Source organism: Mauremys reevesii, linkage group 4, assembly GCF_016161935.1.
Source record: "Mauremys reevesii isolate NIE-2019 linkage group 4, ASM1616193v1, whole genome shotgun sequence".
Classification (NCBI taxonomy): Eukaryota; Metazoa; Chordata; order Testudines; family Geoemydidae; genus Mauremys; species Mauremys reevesii.
In genome coordinates, this window is record NC_052626.1 from 122914210 (window position 1) to 122940972 (window position 26763).

The window sequence follows — 26763 nt, forward strand, 5'->3', positions numbered from 1 at the left end:
GGGCACACATTGAATCAGCTGGGGAGTCAGGAGCAGAGCCCTGCTCTCTGCCTGCCAAGGAGAAGCACCGTCCTGGCTTTGCCTGGAGCTGCAGAGTTCTCCTCTGAAACAACCCAGACAGTCTTTCCAAGAGGGGTAAGGTTCAGCCAATCCCACTGTCTCTCGTTGCATTGGAGCTTGAAGCAGGGTTATGAGACTGACTGGACACTGTCCAGCCCATCCAGCTGGTAACCAGCGGCTCAACTCCGCATAAGGGCCTGATCCTGGCAGCTGCACAGCACCCTCCTCTCCATTGACTTCTGTGGGTGTGGAGGGCATTCAGCACCTTGCAGGAGCCTCTTGGAACCAAGCACAGCCAAGGCTGCTGACACGTTAACCCCCGGCTCCCCTGCATTCCTGGGGCTGGGACATCCCCAGGCAGCATTCCCAGGAAATCAGCCACACCTGGGGAGAGAGGCTGGAGCCAGGGTAGTGGGGGGGTACCTTGTTAACAGAGCCAGGGTGAGTTTGGGCACAAACCCAGAGTAGGCAGATTCTGTCCGAAGGCCCCAGTCACAGTCCCTTTAGCCAAAGAGCCACTCTCCTTACCAGGCTCCTAGAGAGATACAAGGAGTTTCCCAGAACAGACGGTGTAATGGAGCCCGGTTCCTACCATGAATGCAGACAAGGTCACAGATCAATGCCTCCACCCTGTACATTTCTATGCAGAGGCCACTTCAGTCAGGTAACCCAGCCAGAGAGCCAGGCAGACCAGTATACTAAGATCTAGGAGGATAGACAGGCGGAGACGATACTAACAGGTAGCAGGGCAGACCGACAGATGTGTAGACTAGGAGCTCAGAAAATAGAGAGCTAAGGGAGTGAGGTAATACGTTTTACTGGACCAACTTCCCTTGGTGAAAGAGACAAGCTTTCAAGTTTCCACAGAGCTTTGTGTAACTCAAAAGCGTCTCTTCCACCGACAGAAGTTAGTTCCGTAAAACATCTGACCTCACCCACCTCATCCCTCTAATACCCTGGGCCCAACATAGCTACAGCATCACTGCACACCACAGAGGAGGATAGACAAAGTATGCTGAGGGCTGGCTGGCTTTGGTAGAAATATCACGACTATTTAACACGGACGGTATATAACACCTCACATTGCTGGATGGATTGGTTGAGGTTTATTTTCTAGTGCTACAGCTCTGGGCACATTTACAAGATTCAAACAGGCATTATAAACGTCAGCACCCTTGTCCATTGTGCGGGCAGGGTCAGAGTGCAAAGAGCTCACCTCCTACAGCCGGGCCCCGATTTTTAGACTCCCTCAGCACCCGTTTAGGCACCTATCTAAAGGCCAGACTCAAACCCTGTGGAGTTACTCCTGATTTACACCTGATTGGCTAGATTTTCACCAGAGCTCAGCACCCAGGGCTCGCAGCCCCTCTGAAAATCTGGCCACTTCTTTCAGTGCCTAACTGGGAGTAGAGTCTATTGAATATCTGCTCCATAATAACCTGCTTCTCCCTGCACTGGCTGCTTATGGCTGCCCACCAATGCACTCCTCCAAAGCTCCATGCCTAGCCACCACTTCCTCACATGCCTCAGGAAAATGAAGCACCTTCCAGCATGTCTGGCAAAAGAGGACATGAGGGGCAGAGTTAAGGGGCTCTCACAAACAGCCTGCCAACTTCCCCTTTCTGTTTAAATCAAGAGGGATTCTACTTTGAGGGCCTCTTCTGCTTGCACTGCAGTTGCAGTGCTGGGAGGAGACAGGATCTCAGATCACTGCGGGCTTCACATTACCCTTCACATACCCCTGCAAGGGTGGTCTTGTTTGTTCCTTCTCTTGGTACTGACTAAATCCTGGATTGTGAGCTCCCTGGGGCAGCAGTTGCCTGTGTACTATTTATCTGTACAGTGCTCAGCCCATGGTGCCTCAATTGGGGTCCTCAGAAATAATAAATAAATAATATATTAGAAATAAAAAATAATAGTGAGGCCTCTTTCTGACATCACTATCCCATTCTCACCCCAGTGTCACTCCTCAGCTGAGCAATGGCAGTGTGCTGGGGCCCCACAGATAAGCTTCCCAGCGGAGGAGAGATCAGTGATGCAAAGTCTGAGTGTCTCCAAAGTGTGTCTTGCTTTATTCACACAAACACCAGTCCTGGAACAGAGTGGGTCAAATAGCATGGAGAGCAATCCCTTCTTCCAGGAATCTCAGCCCAACATTAATGACCAGTTCCCAAAGAGCCTCATGAATTGACTCCAATCAGAGCCCATGACAGAGAGCAAAGTTTCCTGCCGCTCACATAGCTCGCTGTACGCAGAACTTTGACCAACCTGAAAGTAATAACACTAGTATTTCTTCCAACACTAAAAACTTACTCACACATTAAGAAAAAATACTTGGAGGTTATGTGTAATAGCGCCACCTGCTAATGCCTGCCATAGCCCCATATTCTGCAAAAGGGTAAACAGAGGCACAGAGAGGAGCCATGACTTGTCCAAGGTCACACAACGGTCAGTGACAGAGCTGGGATTAGAAGTCCTGCAGTTTCCAGCCCTGAGTTCAGTCCCCTACATCACATGGCTTCTGAGATCAGACCAGTGGGGAAGCCCAACTCAGAAGCATGGCTCTGATTTCTGATTAGATTCTCCCAAGGGATGGGCACCCAGAGATAAAAGTGTGCTTATATGCAGGGCCCAAACCTGCACCAGGGGCAGCATCTCCTCAATTCCTATTCTCTCCATCTGGGAGATAAGGCCACTCCAGCCCAATGTTCAAACACTCCACGCCTGCAGGATTCGGGCTTTCCGCCCCAAATGGTTCAGGTCAGGGCAGCACCCCATGGTTCTAATTCTTTTCTGAACGTGCCCGAACCCCTTTGGTCTTGAGATCGGGCCACACATCCATGAGGGCAGGGGACTGGACTCGATGACCTCTCGAGGTCCCTTCCAGTCCTAGAATCTATGAGTTCAGGTTTACCCAAGAGAAATCCAGCACTGCCGGCTCAAAGGGGCTGGCGAGCGAGCAGTCGTTTCATGGCTGTCACTGGCTGAAACCCAGAAGGCTAGAGCCCCGCCCCATTACTGAAAAAATGAACCAAACTCTCCTGTTCAGGCTGAGTTGGGTGCGAGTCTGGGGCAGATTTCAATCAGTGCAAATCAGCTTTCCTGCCCCTTCCCCCCACCCGATCAAAGGGCTTGGTAAATACACCACGTGGCATGGGGTGGCTGGAAAGACCTCCTCCCCAGAGACAGATGGTCTGGCAGCCACCTCAGGCCATGTGGTGATAACTCAGGGTGGGAGTGAAATGGACGTGAGCAAAAGGCAGAGGCGGTAGCTAGCTCCGGAGGGGCTGATCAGTTCCCTGACCACGAGTGGAACTGATGTGACTCACTGGAATTGCAGGGCCAGATTCCTGTCCTGCTTTACACCACAGTAAATCCAGCGTCACTCTGTTAAAATAACAAAAGAGTCCCCTGGCGTACGTGAGAGCAGCGTCTGCTCCTTCTCCCACCACAAGACCCGTCTACGTGCCAAAACTATGTCAAACTAGCAGGCAAGAGAAATACAAACACTTTGTCATTGTGTGCCTTTCAGAGCCCCAGCGCCGCTATGGGAAGTGCAGAGGGCCACAGGACCAGCAGCAATCACAGGAGCCTTTCCCCAGTATTAGAAGCAGGCAGCAGGAGCCTTTCCCCGGTATTAGAAGCAGGCAGCAGGAGCCTTTCCCCAGTATTAGAAGCAGGCAGCAGGAGCCTTTCCCCAGTATTAGAAGCAGGCAGCATGGCTCCTAGGTGACAGTCCAACTCCCATGAGTCCAGCGCAAGTTTTGTCACTGACAGCTATGGCAGCAGGGTCAGACCTAGCTTGCATGTCTTCCCGCAGTCACTAGCAGGTGCTGAAGAGGCAAGGGACACGGAGATGCCCCTGTAGATTGCCTACTGGTGCTAACACTCCCTGCTCCTTGCATTCAGGGCCTGACTTTCCCTTCCCCAGCACCTTGGACATTGTTCATAGCAGCTACCCTGCCGGCATGGCAGCGTTTTACATCCATTCAGCACTGGTGGAGGACCAGGCCCTGGAGCCTGGCTGCAACCCATCCAGGTCACAAAGGCCCACCTGGGCTCCCTGCACCCTCTCCCCCCATGGCAGACCTAGAACCCAGGCACCTGTAAAAACCACTGACATCTGGACCCGGTTCAGAAAAAACACTCAGCACAACCGGTGTGAGCACATCCACTCTGTCGTAGCATCCCCAGCCAACGATGAGCGCTACCGAGCACGGCCTGCTGCCAGCGCTCATTAAACGCCCCAACAGGTCCGGCACATAGCCGCAGGGTTTAGCAGGTAATGATGCACCGACGGCCAGCCTCGTTTTGAGCTAATTACCTGGTGTTGCAATTTGTCTCTCTCATTACGCTGCAAGAGCCAACCAGCTGCAACCCACTGCCCCTGGCCATCGAGTGCAGCAACATCAGTGTTCCACCAGGCCTTGCCGAGGGCCAGATTCGGCTGAGTTAGTCAGTCAGTTACCCTAAAATACGGCCACTGGCTCCTTCCTTCCCAGCCCCCTCACCCGGTGACAGAGCTGTTTGCTCAGGTCCCACATGCTGCCCCCCCCCCAATCCCTAGAGTTGTGAATCCTAGTTTGACTCACCCAAGCCTGGGAAGCCCAGTTCAGGCCCGTCTGCAGGGCTGGTCGGTTCCTCACACGTGTGCTCCTCCTGGGAGAATTCACTTTTCTCCCTGTCTCCCTGCAGCCTGGAGACAGAGAAAGGAGTTAGGGTCAGTGCATGTGTGACCCCCGGTGAATGTGTTACGGGTCCCCCTCTGTGCCGATCCACAGTGGATGTGAGTCTGTTACAGCCCTCAAGCTGGACGTCTGGGCTGTTTAGCTCAAGCTGTAGCAGCTGCTGCTTTGAGCTCTGGAGATCCCCGGTTCAATCCGTCATGTCAGGTGTTGGCCAAGAGGGCTACTGTCATGCATGCATGAAAAGCAGCCCCCTGGAGATGCAGGGTAGTCCCCTAGGGTAGGGGTTCGTTCCCCAGCTATTTGGGGACTGAAAGCTCATTGGGCTGCCAGGCAGCAGACTCAACCGGCCCCACGCCAGTAGCAGCGAAAGGGGAAGCCAGAAGATCTGGGCCCCACAGCTGGAGGGGACCATGACAGAAAGGGTGAGGGCAAGGAGCCAGCGGAGGGCACGGCTGGTGGCCAGGCTGCCTCTCCTGGCTGGGAGGTAGGGCCCAGCATCTGATTCCAACAGGGAGCCCATCTGGCCCCGCTTGTGGCCTTTGGATTTGGAAATGGGCATGGGACTCACTATGGATTGGGGGGGTGTTTAAACGCGTGTCGGATCCTCGTTCCTTCCATGAGGTCAGTGATGTGATGCTTATGGGTCTAATGAGATCAGGGCTTGGGTCTGGTGCTTCTCTTACTGAGACCAGTGTAACTGCCACTGGCTCCACAGGGGGTTACTCCTGATTTACACCAGAGTGAGTAAGATCTCTGAAAGCCACCCCCCGAGCCCCACGGCGTGAGCCCACCCCACCCCTGCAAATGCTCCCAGTGCTAACAAGGGGCATGGGCAGATGGTCCTGTGGTTTGTGTGGGGTGGGAAGAGTTGGGGGAGGGGAAGATGAGCTGCCCCTCCCCGCAGAGGAGCCCCGTGCCCTGCACGCTGCCGGGCAGGGAACTCACCGGTAGTGGAAGGGTGCCACGGTGGCAGTGACCGGGTGACTTTGCTGTGGGACTGAGGAGAAGCTGATGGCCGGCTCCTTATTCTGCATGGGGCTGCTGGTGCCCAGCGAGATCCCTGGGGACTTGTCCTCGCCCCTGGCTGCCTTGGGCACCCCGCTGCCTTTGCAGAGGGCTTCCGACACCCACTGGCCTTTCACCGGGCAGCTCTGGGGCCTCTTGGCACTGGATCCTTCAGGGGTGCCGGACAGCCCAGACTCACTGCACAGGCTGAAGCGGGACGGGCTCTTCCCCTGCAGCTGAGGGGTCTTGGCCAGCTCGGCAGTGCCACTCGGCTTCCCTGATCCCTTCTTGGTGCCGTGGTTGCTATAGGCCTCTCCGGGCTTCAGACTCGCCTTCTCTCTCTCTGTCCCTTGAACCAGAGCCTTCTTAGGAGCCCCCGTCGCTCGAGGCGTCGCCTTTGGGCCGCCCCGGGGGCTGCAGCCTGGAGTCCTAGTGCTCTGGCTGAGGCCAGACTCCACCCCGTCAGCCCTTTTGCACTCCGATGGCTCTGCTGTCTCTGGCCCAGGCCCGGCCTCCACGGGGGCTTTGGAAAGGCTCTTCGGCTTGGAGCCTTTGGCTGCTGGGCCGCTAACGCAGCCTGGCGCTTTCCCCGGCCGTGGTGACGCTGCCCGCTGGGAAGGGGGGGCCCCCAGGCTGCTCTGCCTCGGGGGCAGCTTGCTCTGGGACATAGCGCGTGGCACCGGGATAGCAGACGCATAATGGCTCCGGCCGGTCACGTTCACGTTGGCCGTCCCATTCATCGTCAGAGGGTCCACGGGCTGGGGAGGGAAGAGAAAGGCAGAGCAAATTAAGGCTGGGCTTGGGGGCAAGCGGGGGTTAGAGATGCCCTGGGGATGCTCCTAGATGGGGTGCTAGAGGGGCCCCTCTGGCAGTGTGGTGTCCAGACTAGGGGGAGCAGAGGAACTGCTGGGGTTTGGACTAAGGAGGAGGCCCGTGACCCTGCTTTTTGGCAACAGGATCCTTTCCTTGGCCTCAGGATCCCTTAAAGATCTGTGTAATAGGCTACCCCTCTTCAGCCCACCCTGCTGGAGGGGATGGGGTCCCTTTCACACCCAGCCATTTACCCTGGATCCTTTACCCCAGGACTCTATTTTGGAGCTCTGCTTGGACCTCGGGGAACTGACTGCAGAATCCAGGCAATGGAGAGGCTGTGGTGTCTGCCGGCTACAGCCCAGAGAGATCATGATAACAGAAAGGGCACCACTCCTTGGGCACCCTGAGCTGGCCCAGCCGAAGGGAGCTGGCTCAGGGGCCCTGCTCCTCTCATTAGCACAGGGGTGTCCTCCGACACCCAGGACCCTGCAGCCAACTTGCCAGGTGCCCCAGTGTTGCCCTCTGGATCCGATCTCATGGCAGTAACAGCATCTCTCATCAGCCCTGCCTACCCCTTCCCCACAAGGATAGACCACTGGCCCTGGTCTAAAGGCTCATCCCAATCAATGGCAAGAGGGGCTTCACCTGGAATGCTTCTGGCTTAGATAGAAGCAGGAAAAATCAGCAGGAAGCACTAAAAAAGAGGGTTACTTCATTCAGTAACATTCAAGATCCATTCTTCTAGGTGCTGCCCAACAAATGTTTGGAGCAGAAATAGGCCAGAGACATGATTTATGCTATGGCATCAAAGTCTTTCATAAACTGGTGTCCTAGCTACAACTACAGACACAAACAATCTTCCACACAGCTTGAGCTCCAGCTTTGTTGTGCTCATTCACTATGGACCACTACATAGCACAGAGACACCTAGAGGTTGGGTAATATATTGCAAGCAAACATGGCATCACATGCACCAACCCTCTCTCAGATCCAAACCCACCCAAAACTTTGACGACATCCAGCTCCAGATTCACAACTGGCAGCTGGCCCCCGTCTTGAGGATGGGTCTGAACAAAGCCCCCTTTTTCATCTACACCCCACAGACCTCCAGGAAAGTTGGGATCCGGGTCTGTTGCCTGGAGCTGGGTCCCACTGCTGTTTTTGAGGTTCCCCTTTTCACAGTGCCGGGGGGGGGGGGGAAGGGGGAGGCAAGGACCCCAGTACAGTGGCCAGAACACAATGGCCATTTCCCTGATTATCCATTTCTACATGATTCCTCTCCATCCCCTCACTCAAGCCACGTTTCAGGAGATTCCCACCTGTCCCCCATGGTCCCTTGCAGCTGAAAGCAGGGGATGATGCCAAGCCACACAGAACATGTCACCATCTGAGCCCTCGAGTGGCCGAGAGGAATTCCTTTCATATGCCAGAGAAAAACGGGCAGATGAAACGATTGCAAGAATTCAATTTCCATTAAGAAGCTGCCCGGAGTCCATATCGCTCACCCCCAGCACTTTAGTCAGATTACAGGAAATTGAGGTCACGACCCGGTTTGGGGTTCAAAGCAACAACGGATCTGAAGAGCGCTAAGTGCAAAGCACTCTCTCGCTCTCTGTGAAATCAGCTGTAAACAGTCAGCCAGGACAGGTGAACGCGAGCAGGATCTAGTGCTCTGCTAAGCTTCCAAGCTCCCTGCATCTCCTGCCAGGACCCAGGCTCTCTCTGATCAGCTAGTGTTGGCCTCCTCCCTGTCCCCTTTTGACGGGGTGCAAGAGGGGGGAGGGATAGCTCAGTGGTTTGAGCATTGGCCTGTTAAACCCAGGGTTGTGAGTTCAATCCTTGAGGAGGCCACTTGGAGATCTGGGGCAAAAATTGGTCCTGCTAGTGAAGGCAGGGGGCTGGACTCAATGACCTTTCGAGGTCTTTCCAGTTCTAGGAGATTGGTATATCTCCAATTATTAGCATTCTCCACTGCAGCATTGCACCCCCCTAGAGTTCCTGCACTGGCCATCTCTGTCTAAATCTCATCTGAACACACAGCTCTTCTCCCTTATCTCTGCCCCCGAGGGTCTCTCCTCTTTCCAGTATTTATCATTGAACTCTACGAAGTGTCTCAGGACACAGGCTGTGTAACAAACTCTACCCAGCAGAAAATATTGTATTCAAGCACACCTGGGTGGGCACTGCCAGCTGGGTACCTGCAGGCAACAGAGAACCGCTCAACCGGGCCTATCAGAACGAAGAGAGAGGCTGGTATCACCCTGCAAGGGCTGCTGGGAGACAGGATTTGCGACCGTTCTGGGGATCTCGTGTGCTGCATGTCCCAAGTTGCCTGCACATACCGAACAGTGCAGGCGGATACAACTCCAGCAGCAGCACACTGGCCTCTGATTCCCCCCAAGCTCAGATGTAGCAGAGAGAGGCAGCTGCCCAAGGCTGACTGTGATCTCGGATTCAGGGCCACCTGGCCCCAGCAGCAGGAGACTCCTGCTGTACCTGGCACAAGGTCCAGCAGAGGTTGGGTGTAGCACAGCTCAGCTCTGACACAGGCCTGAAGGGCCCCCAGAGACCTGGGTTCCAATCAAAGCAAATCACTTCACCTACCCTGTGCAGCAGTTCCATGGCTGTGAAACCAGCTTCATAGATTCCAAAGCCCGAAAGGACCAGTGTGATCATCTAGTCTGACCCCTGTATAGTGCAGGCCAGAGACCTGCCCCACAATAATCCCTAGAGCATAACTCCCCTACCTCCTGGCACATACGAGGGTTAAGCTATTGATGGTGAGCTGCTCGATCCTGCAATGACAGAGCAAATATTTACATAGACAGAAATCAGGCCTCTTACTCGGGTCTAAAAAGACGCGCACAAATAGGAAACTTGGTCTTAGCCAGGCTGGGGGAACAGATGCAGAACAGAAAGAGGGGATAGCCTTTCCGACTCCCAGCGCCTGCTCTGCTTCAGGGATCCAATAAAACTCCTAGTGATCTGAATTGTGGTTTGCCCCTGGGGCCATGATCCCAGAGCAGGCAGCCTCCACCAAGCCCAGGCCAGGGAACAGATTGCTCCTCCTGGTTTCCTTCACTCAGGCAGGTTTGCAAGACAGCTGCCAATCACTCTGTGCCGTAATCCACCTAAAAAGAGCACCGCTGGCCCTAAACTCCATCGCTGTTTAGCCCCTGGAGTCCTTATGTGCTGCCCTGAAGAGGAGCTGACTGCATTGTGCGCTGAACGCCAAGCTGGGTGCAGAATTAAGCAAAACAAGAGCTGATTTATTGCAAACAGATTAACCTATATCCCCGCCATGCCCAAGTTCTGTCAGACATGCTCCCGCTGGTGGGAATGGCTACCTGCTTACTTGGGGGCCTGGCACATGTGGAAGCAGGTTTGCAGAAGAGCTCAGCCCCCAACATGCCGAGCTCATTGGAAAACCTGTCCCATATGGTCTATTTCAGCAGTGACCCACAACACCGCCCTCCAGCCATCTGCTGTAGGCATTTCTAGGGGGCCAGTCGTCACCGTATCTAGGCACTGTGCCGGGTGCAGTCCAAAGGCTGATTTGGCTCTACAACGCCCTTTGTACCAGAGATCACAGGAGACTTCGGTGGCCTGTGCTGTGGAGGAGGTCAGACCAGACCATCCCAGCGGCCTTGGACTCCAGGAAATTAGCGTAGGGAGGCGTCACTTTCCCCAGGCCCTGTTTGTGTGTATGTTAAACCAATCAGACTCCCTGAGGGCTTGTGGAAACGGATCAGTATAACATCTAGTGTGAACATGCTTACTCCAGAATAAGTGTGTCCACACAGTAAATTTCCCTGGGTAGACTAGCCCCTCAACTCACACACATCATCTTCCCATTTGAGCCCCCTGCTCTAAGGGAATCTAAGGGCCAGTCCATGCTCTTGGCCCGATCCTCACCTGGTGTAAATACAGGCAGCTGCATTCCCTTTAACAAAGCAATACTCATTTACACCAGCAGAGGATCTGGCCCTATCAGTGCTGCTTTGTAACCCGGTGTGACAGCATGGCCGCCACCTAAACACCCCCTTATGGCCAGGGGTATCTCTGCAGTGCCTGCCCCATTTCCCCATCTTCGGGGGCAGGGCTCCTTCAGCCCCATGCAGTCTTTCTCCTTCGCTCACAGCCCTGCTTGGGGGCTGGTTTCTGTATTCACAAAGTTCCCCAAACACAAGCAGAAAAGGGAACTTCCCCCAGTCACTCACAGAGTCCCCAAGCTGTCCTAGAGCACGGCTCTTACCTCACAGTCAAGGAAGCACACAAAGCTTCCCTCACAGAGCCTCTCTTATCTGCCCCACCCTACCTGCTTCCTCTGCAGCCCTCAGGCCCTGCCCCCCAAACTGCTTCAGCTCCCTTCTAAGGAACCAGCTGCATGAGGGGTGGGGGCCTGCCCCATGCCAGGTATCTCTGGCTGGCTCCTTTAGCAAATCTGCTCTAGGCTTCACATCTCCTGCCAGCAGCTCCCTCTGCTCAGGTTAAGACTCTCTCTCTCATCTGACCCCACAGGACAAAGTCGTGGCCACACAGCCACTTTTCCATAACTTCCTCTCCTGTATCTGTGCCGGCCACGCTGCCCAATTGTGTTTGCATCCAGTGCGTTCTGGGACAATTTGGGCTGCTGCCCCATGACGTCCCACAGCAAAAGACAGAGGGCCCTGCGGCCACGCACAGAGAATGAGGCCAGCAGTGCCCGGGGCAATGCAAGGTTAGCGCTATGGATGCTAAAGGAGTATGAACCAGGTGGTGTGGGGATACCCACTGTGTCCTGAGCCAGCCATGTGCCTCTTCCATTACAGCAGACAGAGCCAGAGCCTACAAGAGTGTATGTGATAAATGGAGGAGGGGAGCGTAGCAGAGGAAGCAGCTAACAGAAGGGGGTCTGTGAATGCAGGTCCCCACCCCTCCTGTAAAGTGTGTGATAGCACTGTGGGGCTGGGTGAAACAGGTGAGTGTATAGTGTAGGCTGCGGGATAAAATTCAGATACAAAAGGGGGCTTCAACCCAAAACACAGGCAGGTCAGCACCCAAAACAAAGGTAAGGCACATCTGAGTCGGCTCAGCAACTGGCACGATGAGGGTGGAGGGTTTTGGCTGGAGGTGGGGGTATGTGGGAGAGAGAAGGGGAGAAACACCAGAGAAGGAAGGAGAAGGCAGCAAGGAAGTTTCAGATGCAACCTAAACAGGCATGACCCTGAGAAAAGCCTAGGGGGAGAGCTTTTAGGCTGAGTATTGGCTGAAAGCGGGGTTGGAGATGTGAGCACAGAAACTAACTCCTATAGCTGGAGTCCTGCTGTGTTCAGGGAAACAGGACTTTATTTACATTCTTGTAAATAAACATCACGGTGCCAAGGATACCCGATAGGGTTGCCAACTCTGACTGAAGTTATTGCAGGAGATTCCCCCTCCTCCCCCACCGCAACATGACATATTGTTATTGTCTTAAAATATCCCATTAAAATCTCCTGGGTTGCTTGTTGCTTTCAATAGTCAGCGAATGATCAATGCCAGTTCCAGGAGACGCCAGGCCAATCCTGGAGGGTTGGAAACCACAATACCCAACTCCACCATCACTTTCTCCTCCTAGCAAAAACAACCTGCTGGACTCACAAACTTTGGCCAACTGCGTGGGTGAAGAGGGGTAACAGCAGCATGCTCTGCCTTCGTGGCATGCCAGCTGCCAGCCTGCCCCATTGGTGAGTGGGGGTGCATTGGCCCAGCAGAGTCCTAGGGAGTCCTAGTTAGTATGAAAGGCTGCATTGGGCCCTCAGTGTCGGGGGCTCAGACCTGAGGGCAGAATGAGGATGGAAGAGTCCAACTCACCCCACACATCACCTTGGAACTGGCTCCGCCACACGCTGGCGGTTTCCGTTAGCCCTTGCTCCTGAGATCAGCTTACATGCTCGAGACGAAAGTAATTCAGGACGTGCAGGGTGGCAAAAGGGTGTTCTCAGGGCAGCAGGGGGTTTTGGGAGACCCCAGATCCTGCTTGGAGATCCCCACATTCACACGGCATCAAGTCACATCAATGAGCAGGATCCGGTTCACAAAGGAACATTTCCGAGCAGAGGGGCAGGCGGCTTTGCTAGCCCGTGGCGTGCCGTGGGGAGGGTGCCTATGGCAGCCTCTTCTCTCATTGTCTTTTGGAGCCCTGCTGCTCTTATTGCTCCTGCTATTCAGCCTGGCTGCACTTTGATTTCACACCCGTTCTCGTCAAGCCCGGAGGTGGCATCCGGGTGAATTTCCCCCTTCAGTGCGGAACCAGGATGGGCTCGGCGCTCCTCGTGAGATTATACCAGCCTGTGGCGTGTACAAGGAAGGGGGTTGACATCTCTTGGCCTGGGAGAGTTTGTGCGTGTGTGAACGTAACGGGGCCAGGAGACAAGCCTGATAGTCTCTGTACGTCTCTGGAACAAGTGCAGCACAAGGAAGACCAGTGTGAGCTTCCTGCACGCTATGCTGGAGGGCCAATGGCTAGGGCCCAGAGGGGGTGGGGGTCTGCCTGGCTCAGTCCCCCCTTGGTCTCTCAGCAGAGATGCACGCTAAGGGAGCCAATTAGCAGTGACTGTGATGTGGTCTGAAACTTGACAGCTTATTTCACAGGGGCTGTGTCCGGTGTGTTAACCACATCTAAAGAGAGGAACAACTTTCCGTCCCTGACGTGGGCTGCTTTGGAGCCGCTTCCCTGGAGGCGACAGGCCTGTCACCAACCCCTGCAGCCAGAGATTCACAGCGGTGAAGGCCAGAAGGGACCATTAGCTCGCCTTGTCTGACCTCCTGCCAGCAAGTTTCCCCCAGTTGCCCTTGTGCTGAGCTCAAGAGAAAGGAGTCCTGGCCGGATCTAAAGACATTGAGAGATGGAGACTCCACTGCTTCCCGGGGGAGTTTGTTCCAATGACTCACGGTTAAACATTGGTACTTTGTCTGGCTTCAGCTTCCAGCCACTGACTCTTCTTCTGCCTTTCTCTGCTAGATTACAGAGCCCTGCAATACCTGTTGTGTTCTCCCCAGGAAGGTACGTACACACAGCACTGCTCACTCTTCTTTTTGATCAGCTAAACCGACCGAGCACAGCAAGTCTGGCGCCGTCCGGCATTTTCTCCAGCCCTGGAATCATTTTGGTGGCTCTCTTCTGCGCCTGCTCCCATTTGTCAATGTTCTTTCAAACACCATGGGCCCCACAACTGGACGTAGCGTTTCAGTGTCAGTCTCCCCAGCGCCGCACACGGAGGTAAAGTCGCCTTCCTGCTCCTGCTCGCCGCTCCCGTGGAAACGCTCAGATATTGCATTTGTGCTTTTGGCCGCAGCATCTCGCTGGGCACTCATGTCCGGTCTGGCCCCCCTAAAGATGGTCTGAGTCCCTGCTTTCCAGGACACAGTCCCCAGCCTGTGGGTCTGGCCTGCATTTCTTCCTTCTCGATGGATGACCTTGCATTTTTGCTGTGTTAACAAGCATTTGACGACTCTGTCCTACATCTGGGCTTCCTCCTGTGCTCTAGCCCTGGGAGCCTCCCCTGTCCTAGTGACCCCCAGGAGATGCTGTTAGCTGCAGTATATATTACGATTCCTGCTGCGCGCAATCCCAGTTTCTCGTCGTGAGATCCCTGGGGGGACCTGCTATGTGCTGACACTGCCTGTTCCAGCCTTCTAGCTCTTTGCTGTGCTGGAGAAGGGGCAGGCAGCTGGAGCTGTTCGCTCTCCCTGAGCCTGGCCCGAGTGTCTGTCTCATCGCATCCCTGTGGTTTCCTAGCCTGAGCATCATTAGGCAGGGCCTCCAGGGGCTGGGATAACGCGCTCCCCCGCACAGGCTGGCGGGGAAACTTTCCCCTGCTTAGGAGCCTCTTTCTTGTCCTGTCCAAGCACCGCCCAGGACAGATGTGCAGGGAAGCCCTCTGCTGGTCCCAGGAATGCGCTCGGATTACAGGCCTTGCGGAGCACAGCTGGGAAGCCTGCCAGCCACAGCTGGCCTGCAGTAACGCTTCCCGTCCCTGAAACCTCGGCTGCTCATTCCCCCCATCTCTGCCGGGGGACAATGGGCAGGTAGTGAGGTGGATACAAGCGGCTCATGGGCACGGGCACCACGTTCTCGCATTCCCAGCCAGCCTCCGACCTGCTCCAATGCAAAGCACGTGGTCTCTCCTGCTTGGATGCTCTTGAAGTTGCAGCTGAGGATGCCGCTTGCAAAATGCCAGGCCGAATTAGCAATGTTAGGGCAGCTTGGGTCTCCACTGCCTTGCACCTTAGCATTATTTATACTCCAGTAGCACCTAGTGACCCCACAGGAGACCAGAGCCACAAGCTTGTGGCCCTAAATCCAGTGCTCCATGACCATAGCCCTGTACAACAGGAGCCAGGCCAGGCCAGCATCCTGATCCCACAGCACACTGCACCAGCCTTGTGCCTTTCCTGCACCCAGACGCTCTACCCACTGGAGCACAGTGTCTCTGCCACAGAAAGCATCAGACCCAATGAGGGCCTGGAGAAGGTGCCACCTCTCGATGTCCTATCCAGTAGCCCGCAGTGCTACCTTAGCATCCACCTGCACACAGACCCCTCCACCGCTAGGCGACACTAGAATAGCTACATGGGACATACAGGTTCCCCCTACTCCTACCTGTCCTTCTTGCATAACCCTCCTGCTCCTAACCCAGGTGCAAGGGGTGGATGCCATGTGAGAGGCCATGCGACTGCAGTTAGGAATGTGCGGGGGAGGGGAAACAAGGAGCAGAGTTAAGGGTAAGGCTGGGGAGGGGAAACAGGGGGCAGAGTTACTGGAAGCTTTGCTGAGCATGTCCAGACATTCTGATAATGCTGTGGATGAATGATCTAGTTAACCCCTTGAGCGCATGCTAAGGGAGACATTATTGTACCCAAGGGTGACAGCACAGGTGGGGGCAGGATCTTCCCCCATGTAAACTTGCACATGCCTGGGGTGAGGGCAGAGGCGACAGAGGGACCTGGAGGGGCTGGTGTGGTGCCCAGGATCACGCCAGGGAGCAGGGAGTGGAACCCAGAGCGACTGGAATGGGCCCAGGCAGGGCTGACAAGGGGGCAGGGAAGGGGAACAATTGTATCAGGGCCCCGAGCTGAGAGGTGCCCCAGAAACCGCTGTAACATCTGTGTAAATGAAGTGCAGGAGCAAGGGGAGATGCCCCAGCAAACAGGACTCCAAATTTCTCTCAACAGGCCTGGGCAGCAGGTATGAACCCCCAACCATGCCTAGTCCCAATACCTCACTCACCCCCATTCGCAGGGAGCTTCCACCCCACCCCCACAAACCAGCCCATTGTCCAGTCTCACACCCACACCATCATTGTTGGGTTAGACGTCTCTGCGTCCCACGCTAACTGGAGTGTCACTGTCTGACTCCGAGCAGGAAACCTGCCCAACACTGCTCCCTCCACAGCACACTGGAGGGCTGCGAACCCATCTATGCAAGTATGGCTCACAGCTCACGAACCATTATGGACACAAGGAGTGCGCGAAAAGCCTGCTGGGTACTGGCATGCAAATGAGCCGCACCCAGCCCCTCCCTTTGCTTCAGCTTTCCCCTGGGCCTACACAGAGGTGGTAGCTATGAGAGGCTGAGCAGGACTGGCCCAGCCCCTCCCTTTGCTATCCTAGCTCGCGGCGAGTTTGTACAGCTTGGCCAGGGGCTGGGCTAGGCATGCAAAAGGAAACACGACCATGCAGGGGAGCCCAGGCCTGGCCTGCGCATCGACCCCCAGCCGATGGAACGAGCAGCGTTCTGCCACGCAAGGGGGCAGAAGAATGGGCCTGTGGAGAAGGCATTGGACTAGAACCCAGGATCTGTTCCTGGTTCTGTGGGCAAGTCCGTGCCTCAGTTTCCCCATCTGTGAAATGGGGAAAACACTCCCCAGCCTCCCTGCGCCACCTGTGACTGTTCATGGGCCCCTCGGATACTACATGCACGAATGAGGTAAAGGAGATGAAACAAGAGAAAGGAAGAATAAACCACTACAGGAGGTCACTTTCTTCTTAATCCCACTGCCCGCTTCTCAAGCTTTCATGTCACAGGACTACAGCCCATTGCTTCCACTCGCACAGGACCGCCTGCATTGCAGCCACTTTCCACTGCACTGCAGCCTCCCGGGAGGGAGCTCCCTGCCTGAGCATGGCAGCTCCCTGCACCCCAGCTCCTTCCAGCCAAACATCCTGAGCTGCAGCCCAGGGCTAAGTGCCACCCGCCTGCATTCAGGAGGTACATTACATAGGAGAATGAGAAAGGGGGGATTTGACTCACCAGAGCCCTGGGCTAAGCAGCCTCCACTCACACGCTCCTCGTAGGCCGTACGCAGAGGAATGCAAAATCTGGGAATGCAAATCCCATTTCTCACCAGATGTTCGCTGACCGAAACATCCCTCCCCAGCACACTGGCTCCTGCTCTGCAAGCCGGGCAGGGAGTCGGAGGCTCTCGGCGCTGCTAAGCTAATTCACTTGCTAACCCGTCTGAAGCAGCTTTGCCAGCCCCTCAGATGATCGTCAGTTTCTTCAACAGCTCACTACAAATCGGGCTTCTTTGGGGTTTGTTTTTTAATTCCCCCCCTTATGACTATTTCCCCTGGTTTAATTCCCTTCCCTCCACCCGTTCTCCCAGCTGCCGTCTTGGCTCTCAGTGCTGGCTCCATCTGGGGGGGTGGGGAGAGCTAGTTACTCCAGAGGAAGCCAGCGGGAACGCGCCAAGTCCCTGGCAGTCGAAAAATGCTGCTCTTGCTAGTTCACTTCCCCAGCTGCGCTTGCTTCACGAGGGCAGACCCAGAAAGTTTCCGTGGAGGGAGAATGGGTCTAGAGGTGCAAGCAGGGGCTCCCGAGTTCTGATCCCGGCACTGACTTCCTGCACAGCCACAGCCAAGTCACCTAACTGCCTCATGCCTCAGTTTCCCTCCATGCAACGATACTTCCTATAACGAATCCATGTGCTACAGATACTTTCAGTGGGTAAATCACAGGCATGAGCAAAGCTGGGGTTAGATCCCTGCTCCTGCACAGAAAACACGGGCCTTCACCACTTGAGATACTGGAGATTTCCCTTAGGTGCTAGGAGTAGCAGGTCTCTTATCCTCTCGTGGGCCCAGCCAGTGAGGAAACCATCACTGAAAGACAAAGCTGGAGCACCGCACAAGGAGACTAGCTGGTCAATGATGGGGGAGAGCTTCATGAGTAATAAGGAGCGTTGAAAGAGAACAAAAGACTTGTAGTTTGGGAGCTTCCCCAGAGGGTCAGAGCCTCTGCCAGGCTGAGCATCCAGCCACATGGGTCTGTCTGGTCAGAACTCTTGGCTCCAAAATTCAGGCTGCGGTTTCCCTGTAGATTCCAGAGCTGGAGGCTGGGAGTGCAGGCCCCTGCAGTCTCTGGGCTCTCTGGCTGCTGGTCCCAAACGGAACAGACTGGCTGGAGGAGCTGCAAAAATTGAGTTTAAAAAAGTGACAGCAACTTTTCCAAACCTCCCTCAAGGTTCCACTTGGCCCCAAGTCCTGGGCACAGGTCTGGGTTGGTTCTGATTTTCCTGGAACCAGTATTCCAGTGCCTAGGTTTGAAGGGTGTTTCCCCCTAACACTTAGGGCCCAGTCCTCTCTCTGGGGGTAATTCCCCTGGCGGAGAGGGTAGCACCAGGCTTAGACACCCACTTCGGCCCCATTCAAAGCTGCCTTTGCTGACTGAAGTAGTGCCCGTGCCTTGGGCAAATCTCATGCCTTGTGCTCGGGTTGGTGTCTAAGCCCCACATGACCTCAAACATGCCCCCAACCAAGGCCTCTGGGATGGCTTCAGCCCTCCGGAACTGGGGAGCCTAGGTGGAGGTGCACCCAGCAGAGAACAGCCCGGGTAGGACAGCCGCCTTAGCAGGGCCATGGCCAATACTGGATGACTGAGAATCAGGGACTTTCCAGCTGCAAAGCTTGCGCATGTGTGTGGAGGGGGAGGCGCTGAGACAGGTGGTGAGCCAGCCCAATCAACACGTGGGTCAGGCTGTTATTCCCACACACCTGCAGTCCTAAAAGCTCCCCACAGGGCATCCCGCAGGCTGCTCCCCACGCCAGGCTGTATGGTGCAATGTGATCAGAGCACAGTCTGTGCGCGCAGCAAGGTGCTCTGTGAGCCACCGGCCCCATGCAGAGCTCCCTGCTGCAGAGCCTCGGTTCAGCATCCTTCTCTTTGCCTCCAGCCAGTGACCACGCCTTGCCCCTGCAGGGCTCTGTCACGGCTTGGCAACCCTCACTCCCTTGCTCCCGCCCCAGGGAGAGCGGTGCTCGGTGCCCCCACGCTGGCACACCGGCCGATAGGTGTAAACCGAAGCTGCCTAGAGAAACCCTTGTGTGGATTTCAAGCAAGCCTACGGGGGAGGGGAGGGACATACAGCTCTAGCCACGCCTCTTTTTCTTTGCACCACGCCCCTTGTGTGTGCACGGGTGCCACGTGTCCACCCTTCGCACCATGCTACCGGCTCCGCTCTGTGCCCTGGGCCAGCACTAGCCCCATGCTGCACCGCATTAGTTGCACTTTCTTTTTCTTGACACTTGCGCTCCTCGCATGGGCTGCCTGGTCCCGCTGAGTCGGCACATTCTGGAACGGAGCGGCTCCCCGCTGCCCACTACTGACCCCCTTCTGACAACAGAAATTACTCCAGGACTCCAGGAGGCAGGACCGAAGCCTGAGCCCACCTGAGCCCCGCAGGGGGTGGGGGCGCAGCTGAAGCCTGAGCCCCGCCACCCTGGGCTGAAGCCTTTGGGTTTCGGCCCCGGGCCCTAGCAAGTCTAACACCAGCCCTGGTGACCCCATTAAAACAGGCTCGTGACCCACAGTTTGAGAACTGCTGTCTTAGCAAACTCGGAGTCAGCTGGAGGAAGCAGCCAGAGAGCCATTGAGCGCTGCAGGCGGGTGAAGCTAGCTGCAGATTTTATTGTAAAGTTCTTGGTGGACTTGACCTGTTGGAGGCCTTCAGCACCAGGAAAGTTTGGATTTCTCCCCTGCTGCCAAAGCATCCCTGCTCTTGTGCACGTGGGTCACATGAGGTTGGGAACTGGGTACGCTTCCTGTATCCGCAGCTGTCTGTGCCATGCACAGGGTTGCCTGAGCTGGGTCCGTTCCTGAACCAGCTAAAGTGAACAGCTTGGAAACCGCAATGAGTGACGTCACCAGGACGCAGTGACTGGGGCCGTTTACAACCATGGCCCCTTCCCAAGGGAGGCTGGAAGACTGTGAAGACAGAGAGGAGGAAAGCAGGAAGGTGGAGGGGAGATTGGAGGAATTTCTGCCATGATGTTCTCCAACCTCCTCTACTTCTACGATCCCAGTTTGCCAGCTAAAGCCAGCCTAGAGTCACCTGCTGCAAAAAGGGGGGCTCATTTGGAATCTCCCCAGCCTGTGTGAGAACTGAAATATAGGCCATGCTTTCAGGGTGCATCAGGGCCTACAGCTCAGAGATTGCAAAAAAACCGTCTGAAAGGACATCTGTAATCCAGCAGAGGAATCAGACTGGCAGTGTATTTAATCTTTAAAAAGCACAGCAGGCTAAGGGAATGCAAATCCCAGCCTGCATGTCCTGCGACGTCCACGGGTTTTTCATTTCATCAGGCTACATTCAGCTAAATTAACATGAAATCTAGTTTTCAAAGGCCCTTGGGGGCTAAATCACATGACCGGCAGGGCTTTCGGAGGGACTCCGGGTAAACACACTGAGTCACGGAAAGAAAGGTCTTATTTATCAGACAAGATCTAAGTGTTCTCATGCATTAGCAGCAATGATTTCACTGGGAGCTGTGAGCTACAAACCCTTCAGAGTTGTTTTAATTAGAGGCAAGGGGGAACCAGTTCAAATAAACCTTGTCTTGCTCTGACCCGAGGGCTCTGGGATGTTCGGGTAACCCCTCTTTCCTCCCATTAACTTTCATTTGCAGAGCTGCCTCTGTCTTTTGGGCTCAGGTTGGGATCTGGCCCAGCAGCCCCAGGATGCTACGATCCCCTCGGTATCTGTAGTTCAAACAGAAGCAGGAGTTAGCAGGGATCTCATGGAAGAGGCTGTTGCGGGGAGATCCAGAGCCGCTGTGCCGATGTACGAGGCTGGGGCAGGTCAGCCGAGGGCTGCATGGGCATTTAGACTTCTGGGGGCCTAGCTAAACAGAGACCCAATTCTGAACCATTTGGGGTTGCTAGACATGCGAAACCTCAACTCTGAACCCTGCTGAATCAGGGGGCAACTCAGATTCAAATCTCTGGATCCAAACCCACTGCGAGGGCTTTGGGTCTGGGTCAGACCCAACGGGGCTTTGAAATATGGTGGAGCTGGCCAGGCCAGCACACAAGACTCCAGCTCTGTCAGACCCAAATCCTACCCCTGAGTCAGCTTTAAAGCCAAATCCCAAACCAGGTCCAACCCCCCTGTTTCCAGCATTAGCACAGACCTGTGCTGGGCTCTGCAGAGACCCGTGCATGGGAGCTCCGCATTACTGCACAATGAACCAGAGGAGCTCAGAGACTGGCAGCTACTTCTGGACTCTTGCGCCAAGGGTCAGTGAGAAGTTGGGAACATCAGGGAGGAGTATGAGAGATGTGAGAGCAATCTGCTGAGTCCGAGACGGCGGGACACATATGACAGTGAGGGATGGGGACCCATGGCGATGGGGCCAAAAAAATGGCAATCTTCAAAACCCAGTTTTCTTTCAATCTGGGTCCTGATCCTGCCCCTGTCACCCTTGCACGTGAATGGATTTAACTTGCACTAACCCTTGGACAGGTGGGGAGCTGAGGCCCAGATTTCCAAAGGCCGGTGGCACCCAGCAGCTCCCACTGGGACACTCAAGCTCAGATTTGCCCAGCACCCAAGACATGCATCTCTTTGCAAAAGCCAGTCTGCGTCGCAGATGCCGAGCCTTCTGAAATGGCTGCTTAAGGGGCTTGCCGGAGGTTACACACCAGGAACTGTCCCTGGATTTCCCCAGTCTAAGGCCAGGGCCCCAGCCACTAGGCCATCCTCCCCTTGCTTTGGCATCAGCCTTCTGAATTTCTATTAGCAAAAAGCAAGAGATGTTCATGGCTGGCAGCAGACTGGCTGCGAGTCTGACTAAGGAGGCAGCTGAGAGCTGGATAGGCGCTTGGTCAAGATCTCACTGAAGGGGAACATGGTGTTAGTGGCAGCTGCAGAGAAGCACAGTCAGGAAATGAGGATGTGTGGAAGGAGTGGTCATGCGTGAAGAGATGGAGTTAGAACTAGTGAGCTGGACCAAGGGCTGGATGAGGAGGAAGCCAGTTGAGGAACAGGTGTTTTGGATCATGTTACTTCATGATCAAGCCCTACAACAGAGTCTGGAGCAGAACAGGAAGCCAGGAACATCATCTGGCAGCCATAGCCCAAGTAGGCCAGCAGCATGGCTCAGTGGTTAGGGTGCTAGCCCAGGACTCAGGAGACCTGCGTTCAATCCCACCACTGACTCCCTGTGTGACCTTGGGCCAGTCCCACAGGCCCAGCTCCTCAATGGAAATTAGGCATCTAAATCCCTTTGATCTGGGCTTTAGGGTCTCTGGGCACCGCCTCTTTACAACACGAACAACAGCGCTGCCGCCTGTCCCAGAGCAGTGTCAGGGGACACGGGAAAGACTGCAAGGTGCTCCTTTTTCATGGGAATGGGGGTCTTGACCTGCAAGGGATGTGGGGCCAGAATGAAACACAAGCAAAGGAGGTGGATGTCTGGCCCTGTGCTCCAGGGCAGGTCCTGCCAGCCAGGCACCACTCTGAGCTGGCCAGATGGGAGAAATCTCAGTAGCAGGCCCAGCTTTGGGAGCTGTGGGGGCAGGCAGCCCCCACCATGGACAGTAAGTCCTCTCCCTTCAGCAGTGGGACTGCTCCTTCCCCAGGGGCTGTGCAAGACCCGGACTCGGATGGCGAGCAGCTGGCTCAAGCATACTCCAGAAAGAAATGAAGCAAGACTGCTAGGAAGAGGGAAGAATTTAAAGGACTCAGCCAGAACTTTGATCTCTCCTGCCACTGAGGGCACATGCCTTCTGATTGCAAGAATGCCGTTTCAGGGCTGTGCCTGTCTCAATCTGGTTAGGAGACTGCACCGGGATTCATGCCTCCATCACTTCCAGGTTAGACCACTGCAAGGTGCTCTGTGTGAGCCCTGTGGAATCACCAGGCGGCCCACACAGACAGAGAAGTGCCCATCACGTCATGCTTCCCACTGGCGCCATCTCCAATATCAGATCCACTGCAAGATCCTCATCCTTTAGAGGCTAGGATTTTAGAGTGATTTTGGTTGCCCAATTTGAGGTACCTTGAAGAAGCCAGATTCCCAGAGGCTAAGTGCTGGGCATTTGCGGAAACTGAGCACCCCAAATCGCTAGTCACTTTTGAAGATCCCTTCCTCAAGTGGGACCCAGCTGTCATGGACAAGCAAGCCATCATGCCCACTGCAGTTAGCAGGGATACCCAAGCGGACAGCCCAGAATTTGCCACTGAGCTTTTGGCTGTGAAGCTCCCTTCCAGTGGAGATCAGGATATGTCCAAACTGCGGCATGCTCAGCCTGCGCCAGCCTTCTCACACTGACAGTAACTAGGGAATGGCCAAGAGTCCTTCCCCAGGCAACAAGCAACTGAAAACAAAATTCCTTGCTGGAAGCAGCAGAAGAGGGTCAGGAAAGCTGAGCCTGATGGATGAAAGTAGCTTTTAAAATGGTCTCTTTGGCGCCTAGATACCATGGTGATGGCCACATCGTAAAAGCATTGAGAAATGGATGAGATTCGCTAGTGACGGATGCTCTGCTAACCTCATGGGACAGGGACCGAGGTTGGTGGGAATGTGGGGAAAGTTGCTGTATGACAGGAGGCAGTGTCACCTAGTGGATAAAGCAGGGCCATGAATGAGCAGTTCTGGCTGCACACACTAGAGGGCAGCGGTGTGCTCACACTAAGATTATTACTGCATTTTGCACTTGTAATTACAACACAATGACTTTTATTTTGTACCATTTCATACAGAATGAAATTGTGTGTTGACGGGACTAAATAATAAACAACAGCAGATGGAGCGGGGGAGACAGAGACAAGGGCAGGTGAGAGAGAGAGAGAGAGAGAGAGAGAGATCTTTCCTGCTGAGATGGGAAGAGAGTTGGAGACTCAACAAGACGGAGACACGGGGAGTGTCGGGTGTGTTCTTAGCTGTCTCTTTACAGGGGCCTCTGACAAACTGGAGTCCAGCCTCCATGCTCCTGGCAGGCTTCTGATTAAAACACGCCGGTGATGGGGAGTGAGGATAAAGGGATGAAACTGAGAGGCGCAGGCAGGAGGGTCTCCCAGGACCCCATGAAACACCCGTTTTGTTCAGTGTCTTTACAGTGCCTAGCACAATGGAGCCTGCTGCATGACAGGGACTCATAGGCACCACCACGGCACTGATACAGAACAGCTGAGGAGGTGCAGCACCGATCAGCCGGTGCTCAGCACCTCGGAGCCCAGCCCCCTCTCCTCATCTCTCATATACACGCTTGCTTCCCACCATGTTTGTTCCTCTCTACGCTGAGCCCCACTTCTATGCCAATCTGTTGGTGCCCGCATGGCAACCTGGCGTCTAAGCCAATTGAGGCAGAGGAAGCTGAGGCAGCCAATGACTGGCCCGAGTCAGCCTCAGGAAATGTAATTCTGCTGCTTGTTGCCAGTGGCATATTTGGCTGATGATGACCCCGCTATGGATGGCAAGTGTTTCCAAAAGTGACTAGTGATGGGGCCCCAACCTGCGAGCCCTTAATAGGGCCTGGCTTCCAGGAAGTGCTGGGCACCAGCCCCTGAAAAACAGCCTGTGTGAGGTGTCCCAGGTTGGGCCCCCAACACCGCCAAACCATCTGGAAAACATCAGCTGATGGGGGTAGCGCATGAGCCTGGCACCCCTAACTTGAAGGTGCCAGGGGCTTAGCCTGGGCTATCACAGGCCATGTTTCATTTTACTGGGATGCCCCTTTTAAAGGGAAAGATTTTCCAAACCATTAGACTCATAAAATCATGGAATATTGGGTAGGAAGGGACCTCAGAAGGTCATCTACTCCCACCCCTTGCTCAAAGCAGGACCAACCCAACTAAATCACCCCAGCCAGGGGCTTTGTCAAGCCTGACCTCAGAAACCTCTAAGGAAGGAGATTCCACCACCTCCCTAGGTAACTCATTCCAGTGCTAGGCATTGGCTTAACTCCACCCCCCTTGAGGTCACTGGGAATCCTCCTCGTTGGGAACAGTCTGGCCACGCTAGCATCCTACTAAGAGAGTGTCCTATTTCTGACAGCCACTGGAGGGAACTAACCCCAAACAGAGCCAGGAGACTGGCATATCTCCAGCTTGTCAGCCCTTCTCCCCAGGTACAGGGGCATTGCTCTGGTGAGAGTTCCCAGGCGACCTTAGCAAGCGCTGTCCATAGCGATTTCTTCTTATAGCCCAGCCGCCTTGAGCACAGTGATTCTTTCTTTAGCTTTCTGGCTCTATTTCAAGGGGTTGCCCCCAGCTAGTGGTGTTTCCGCTTTGCTGTATGTTCTGCATTTTCTCTGCATGAGGCCGGTCCGCGTTCTGCTTTGCAAATATTGAAAAGGCAAATTGACATCCAAAAGCAAATACCCATCATCCATATGGAGGGCCAAGGGGGAGAGGGTCACAGGCATGTATGGGAGTTAGCACACAATGCCCACTGACTTTCAGGTGCCTACCTGTCCCTTGGGCCTGTGAATCCCTCCAACTAAATACGAGGGATAGATACAATTAGGAGGGACTGTCGGGAAATGAAGAGGTAACAGCTGCTTGCAGCTGGAAAAAACAAATAGTGAGTGATCAAACCTGGAGTAACCTAGAGAGACCCCAGCTGGGGAGGTTTTGAACATTTCAATGGATTGTGCAGCTGCTACCTGATGTCACAGAAAGTGGGCTGGGGAAGAAGAGAAAGCCGAGGTAGCTCCCACTATTAACAGACAGTATCTAAGCTCCTCCAAGTTTTTTAAAAACAGAAGTGACAACAACAATCTCACCTGTCTCTTTCCTCCCCAGTCAGTCATGGCTTGATATAGTGCATGTGTCCATGTGTGCTCAAGCATGTGCGTGTGCATGCAAACCTGTGTGTTGGTGTGTGTGCGCATGTAGAACGTACTACATCAGAGATGACGTTCTCAGAAAGATGTGAATGCCCATGGATCCCAGCCCTGGTGGTGCTCCCAGGGTCTGTCACTAGTGGTGCTGAAAGGACAGCTCCTCTGGGCATTGTCAAAATCTAAATGAGGTCTGAGGTTTTCAGAGGATTCGGGGGCCCGATTGCCAGTCATTTTAGAGCTCCGCCTGTATTTTAAGCCAGGCCCAGCCCTGTGCCACTAGCAGCATCCAGGACAATGAAAGGCAAATGCATTTTTTTAAAATCCATTTCATTCTCCCCACTAATGCCAGGACTTTGCCACTTTGGTCTCCACTTGCTGGGACAGGGATTTAGCCTAGTCTGTTTCAAGTCAGTTTCACTTCCCTGAGCCTAGCTCAAGGACTGCTAATGCTGCTGGGGAAGAAAATGTCTATTAAAGAAAATTAAAGCAACATTGTCAGGAATACTAGGGTTTGTAAATCATCCCTTTCCCTCCCCTCCGAACCCCAGCCAGCTTTTCTTTAACAACTAGAATTAAGGACGTCACACTGTGTGCTCTTCTGACAAGAGTTCATTAGAAAACTCGGTGATGGTGATTGTTAACATGAATTATTATTTGCTTGATCCTGCTGCCTTTGCTCAGGCGAGTATAGCCACTGATTTCAGTGGAGACACTCCCAGGTGTGAGGGCTCCCAGGCTGGCTGTGTTATTCACATGCTTACTGGGCAACACACTGAGAAACTAGCCGTCTCTGATTGGGATGGAGTGAAACTCGAGCTGCAGGTGGCATTTTAAGACTAAGAAAAAGTGTGTGAAATTAATGGAGAACAACAGGGATGGCAGTGAGTGCAGCTGCCTCTGTCTCAGTCACTCTGAATCCCAAGCATGAAAACTAGGAACGAATGCCTGAGCAGGAGATGTCATAATCTCCACTGAGTGTATTGGGGCCCTTTGACAACTACGGCAAAACTCACATTGACTTCCGCGGCAGCAGAATTGGGCCTGTTCTGCATGAGGCGCATCTCCCTGCTGTGCCAGGGAACCGACATGCAGAGTCTGCTGTCTTTC

The 26763-nt window shown here is 54.5% G+C and overlaps 1 protein-coding gene across 3 annotated transcripts in view; it reads right to left on the reverse strand.

Moving 5' to 3' along the window:
• The window catches only part of NAV1 (neuron navigator 1), a 286515-nt gene that overhangs the window by 189737 nt on the left and 70015 nt on the right, over positions 1-26763 (reverse strand). For all 3 annotated transcript variants that reach the window (XM_039534800.1, XM_039534799.1, XM_039534801.1), the window contains exons 2-3: positions 5694-6511; positions 4653-4756 (exon numbers count right to left, since the gene is read on the reverse strand). In XM_039534800.1, the coding sequence (XP_039390734.1) occupies positions 4653-4756; positions 5694-6493 (904 nt within the window). In that variant the 5' untranslated portion in view covers positions 6494-6511. The remainder of the gene's footprint in view (positions 1-4652; positions 4757-5693; positions 6512-26763) is intronic.